This window comes from Hoplias malabaricus, chromosome 9 (genome assembly GCF_029633855.1).
Source record: "Hoplias malabaricus isolate fHopMal1 chromosome 9, fHopMal1.hap1, whole genome shotgun sequence".
NCBI lineage: Eukaryota > Metazoa > Chordata > Actinopteri > Characiformes > Erythrinidae > Hoplias > Hoplias malabaricus.
In genome coordinates this window covers 18495292-18498497 of record NC_089808.1, presented here as the reverse complement: position 1 = coordinate 18498497, position 3206 = coordinate 18495292, and the positions used below count along the sequence as shown (strand labels likewise).

Genomic DNA, 3206 nt, shown 5'->3' with positions numbered 1-3206 from the left:
CTGCTCTGTGTTTTCACGTTTGGGGGAAGTGGTATACAGGGTTCGCTGGGGCGACTCATTGTGCATCGCGACCACTTGGCCCATTACAGGCCAAGGCTCTCGGGCTCTGCACAGTGTATGGATTCTCCGGCGCCTCCATCCACCTCGGTTTCGCTCAGGACTGTGTTGGCTAGACCGCTTCATACAACGTCACTACCCATAAAAACCTGGGTTGTAAATAGTCGTGTTTTATTGTAATAATTGTTTAACTGTTTCAATTTATGTAGTGGTTTATGTGGGCCTCTTTGTGCATCGTCTTTTTAGCTTTCATTCTGTGTAGTTGTATGTGGTTAATTTGATTAATTATGTTACTTACTATTTTCGTGTCGTGGTAATGTTTTGGTGTTGTCAGCCACTCTCACTGTGTAAAGGAGGTGTTTATTCAGGTGCAATACGTGTTACGTTATTCATTGAAAGAGGAATAAACGACCGTTCTGTGTTATGCTGAATCCTTCTAAGCCTCCTTCCTCGTCCAGCATGCCACAATATTTTCAACTAAATAGTTTTGTGAAAAATGAAAATGTGCTAAATTCACTCATGTGCCACCCCTTTGTCCAACCCACTGCAGAATGTAAATATTGCCTACATTTAATTTCACTTAGTTTACTGAATTAATCCAGTTCTTTACAATTGATATTCTGAATTCTCTTCAACTGCAAAATGTTAGCCATCATTGTGGCCTCTCATTTTTCAGTCATTTCTGTAATAGGTAGCTTTCAGTGGGCTATGAACACAGGTCTCTCAGAGGGATAGACCAATACCCAACTGAGTGAGCTAAAAGCTATTACAAGATCGGACTCAAATGTTAAGCAGTCAGAAGTGGAACAAAGTTAGAATAGAAAACTATATTTATTTATTTGAGAAAACCAGAAGTAAATCACTCTCAAAGAATGGTATGATTTCGCCCCAGTGAGCTTTGAACACGTCTTTCTTATGACAGTCCAATACCTTCCTGATGATATTCCCTTGTATTACCACCACCACCTCTAGAAAGTCTGAGAACAGGTGGAGGTGATAATAGGGGTGGGAAATGGAATAAAGATTGGGGAAAAATCCTCCCAAACCTACCCATATTTGGTAAGAAGTTTGGGCGGGAAAGGTAAACAAAGGAAGTAAGGGGAGACTGGCTACCTCCACAATATTAAGGTTTGATGAGTACTCCCAACTTAACAGAACACAAAAACACTAGGAGACGAAGGGCAAGACCCCTCAGCATTCTGAAGAAATATAAAGAGAGAAGGGGAGGGTGAGACCTCTCAGCCTTCACATAAGAAATAGAGAAAAGAAGGGGAGGGGGAGACCTCTCAGCCTTTTGAGCAAGAGACTGGAAAACAAAAATATAAAAGTACCAATACCAGCTGAAGTCTAGTACATGCTAATGCACACAAAAGAACCAGCAAACTCTGCTGTGTTCCTAGAGCCTTTACAGGTACCTCCACAAGTGCAAGGTGTCAGGGCTAATTTTTGATTTGCTGTCGCCCTCTAGTGGCCGAAGCTGGATCAGCACACCGACCAACCCTTACACTTTCATGCATTCATCATTTTTTTTTCCAAAATCTTCAAGGTTACAAGAAGATTGATTATAAAGGAAAATGTGACCATTTCTTATTTGCAAATCTTGAGTTCAACCCTTCAAAAGCAAACCAATGTTTTAACAAATGAAGTTGAGGATTTTACATGAAATCTGAGTAAATTCTTATAACAATTTGCACATTAAGGTGGGAGAGACGTGTATACGTATATACCCGATTTTCTAAAAGTGTAGTTATTTGAACATGGGATTAATCTTAATACTGAAAGTACACACATTCTGAGAAAACTGCAGTAAAACACTATATAAACACTGTGCCTGTAATTTGAAGTTCTTTTTGTGTAGAAGCAGAGGCCCATGTTCAGTCTCAGTAGTGGGAGGTTTTTGTTTGTGGAACTGAGTTTCCTGTGACTGTGGGCCTCAGGGCACAGTAGTAAAGAGCAGAGTCTGATATTGCAGCAGATGAGATCATCAGATCCACACGATTTTTCTCTTCATTTATTTTTGCGAGCACTCCAGCAACAGGAGGATCAGCTTTTTGTTCAAAGTTAAGTTCAGTGATCAAGAACAGAAACTCAGGACGGGATCTGGAATACTGACGATACCACTGCAGATAATTAGTTCCAGTAGATCCATTGTATTTACAGGACAGAGAAACAGAATCTCCCTGTAGGACATTTATAGCAGAAGAACTTGGTTCTATTTCCACACCAGAAGTATAACCTGCCAAAGACAATAATAAGGTTAAAAATGAGATCAGGTGAAAATTCTAAATTAAGGTTTAGATCAAAGAATAAAAATATCCCCCTATTAACTTACTATGTTTCATGTTAAGATAATTCAATATAATAAACAGTTGTTTAACTGATCTTACCTAAAAACAATAGTAGAACCCAACAGTCACAGAGGTATGCCATGACTGAACAGCAGTCACAAATAATTCAGTTTTTGCTGCAGTTACTTTGCTTTACCTTCCGCTTAGAACAGTTCAGTGAAATGACATCTTTATGAGAAATGTGGTCAAGCCCTGCACTTTCCAAAAAGGCAGTTATGACATCACACCACCACAGTGAAGTTGGCTTGAGGTAAGCGAGTTATGTTTCTATCTGCTAATGATGTACACCACATTGGATTTTGAGTGTAATGCAATAGGTTCTTTACATTTTTTTAACCATTTTAATTCCAATAGATTTTTAGCAGAATTACATACAACACTAAATCCCTGTTTAATGTCATCAATTATGTACAACTACTGCATTTTGCAACACAACAGCTATTTTAAATTAATTTTAGGCAATTTTAATTTCACTATCGGTTCAAACACACTACATAAAACACTAAAACAGCTGTGTGTAGTACATTGAAGCCAAAGTTATGCCTCATTAATAAGTATTTATAGTTAATAAGTAATAAGTTTACAGTCACAACTAAAATCTGTCTCTATGTTCTATCTCCAAGTGGTCTATTTGAAGATGGATTTATAACATGTTTGAATTTTAATAAAAAAAAAATTCACTTTTTTTTTAATGAATTACTTTGCATCATCTGCGTCTATACATTAGTAAAGGTCTAATTTCTCTAACACTGAACTGACGGACTCATCTGGATGTAGCAGTCTGAAATATCCTAATAAGAG

The 3206-nt window shown here is 37.9% G+C and overlaps 1 gene segment (V, D, J or C); it reads right to left on the bottom strand.

Annotated features, from left to right (window-relative positions):
- Positions 1-1937: 1937 nt before the first annotated feature.
- Positions 1938-2399, bottom strand: LOC136706637 (T cell receptor alpha variable 12-2-like). The segment is given in 2 exon segments: positions 1938-2293; positions 2390-2399. Coding segments are annotated over 2 exon segments (366 nt in total).
- Between the last annotated feature and the right edge of the window lie 807 nt (positions 2400-3206).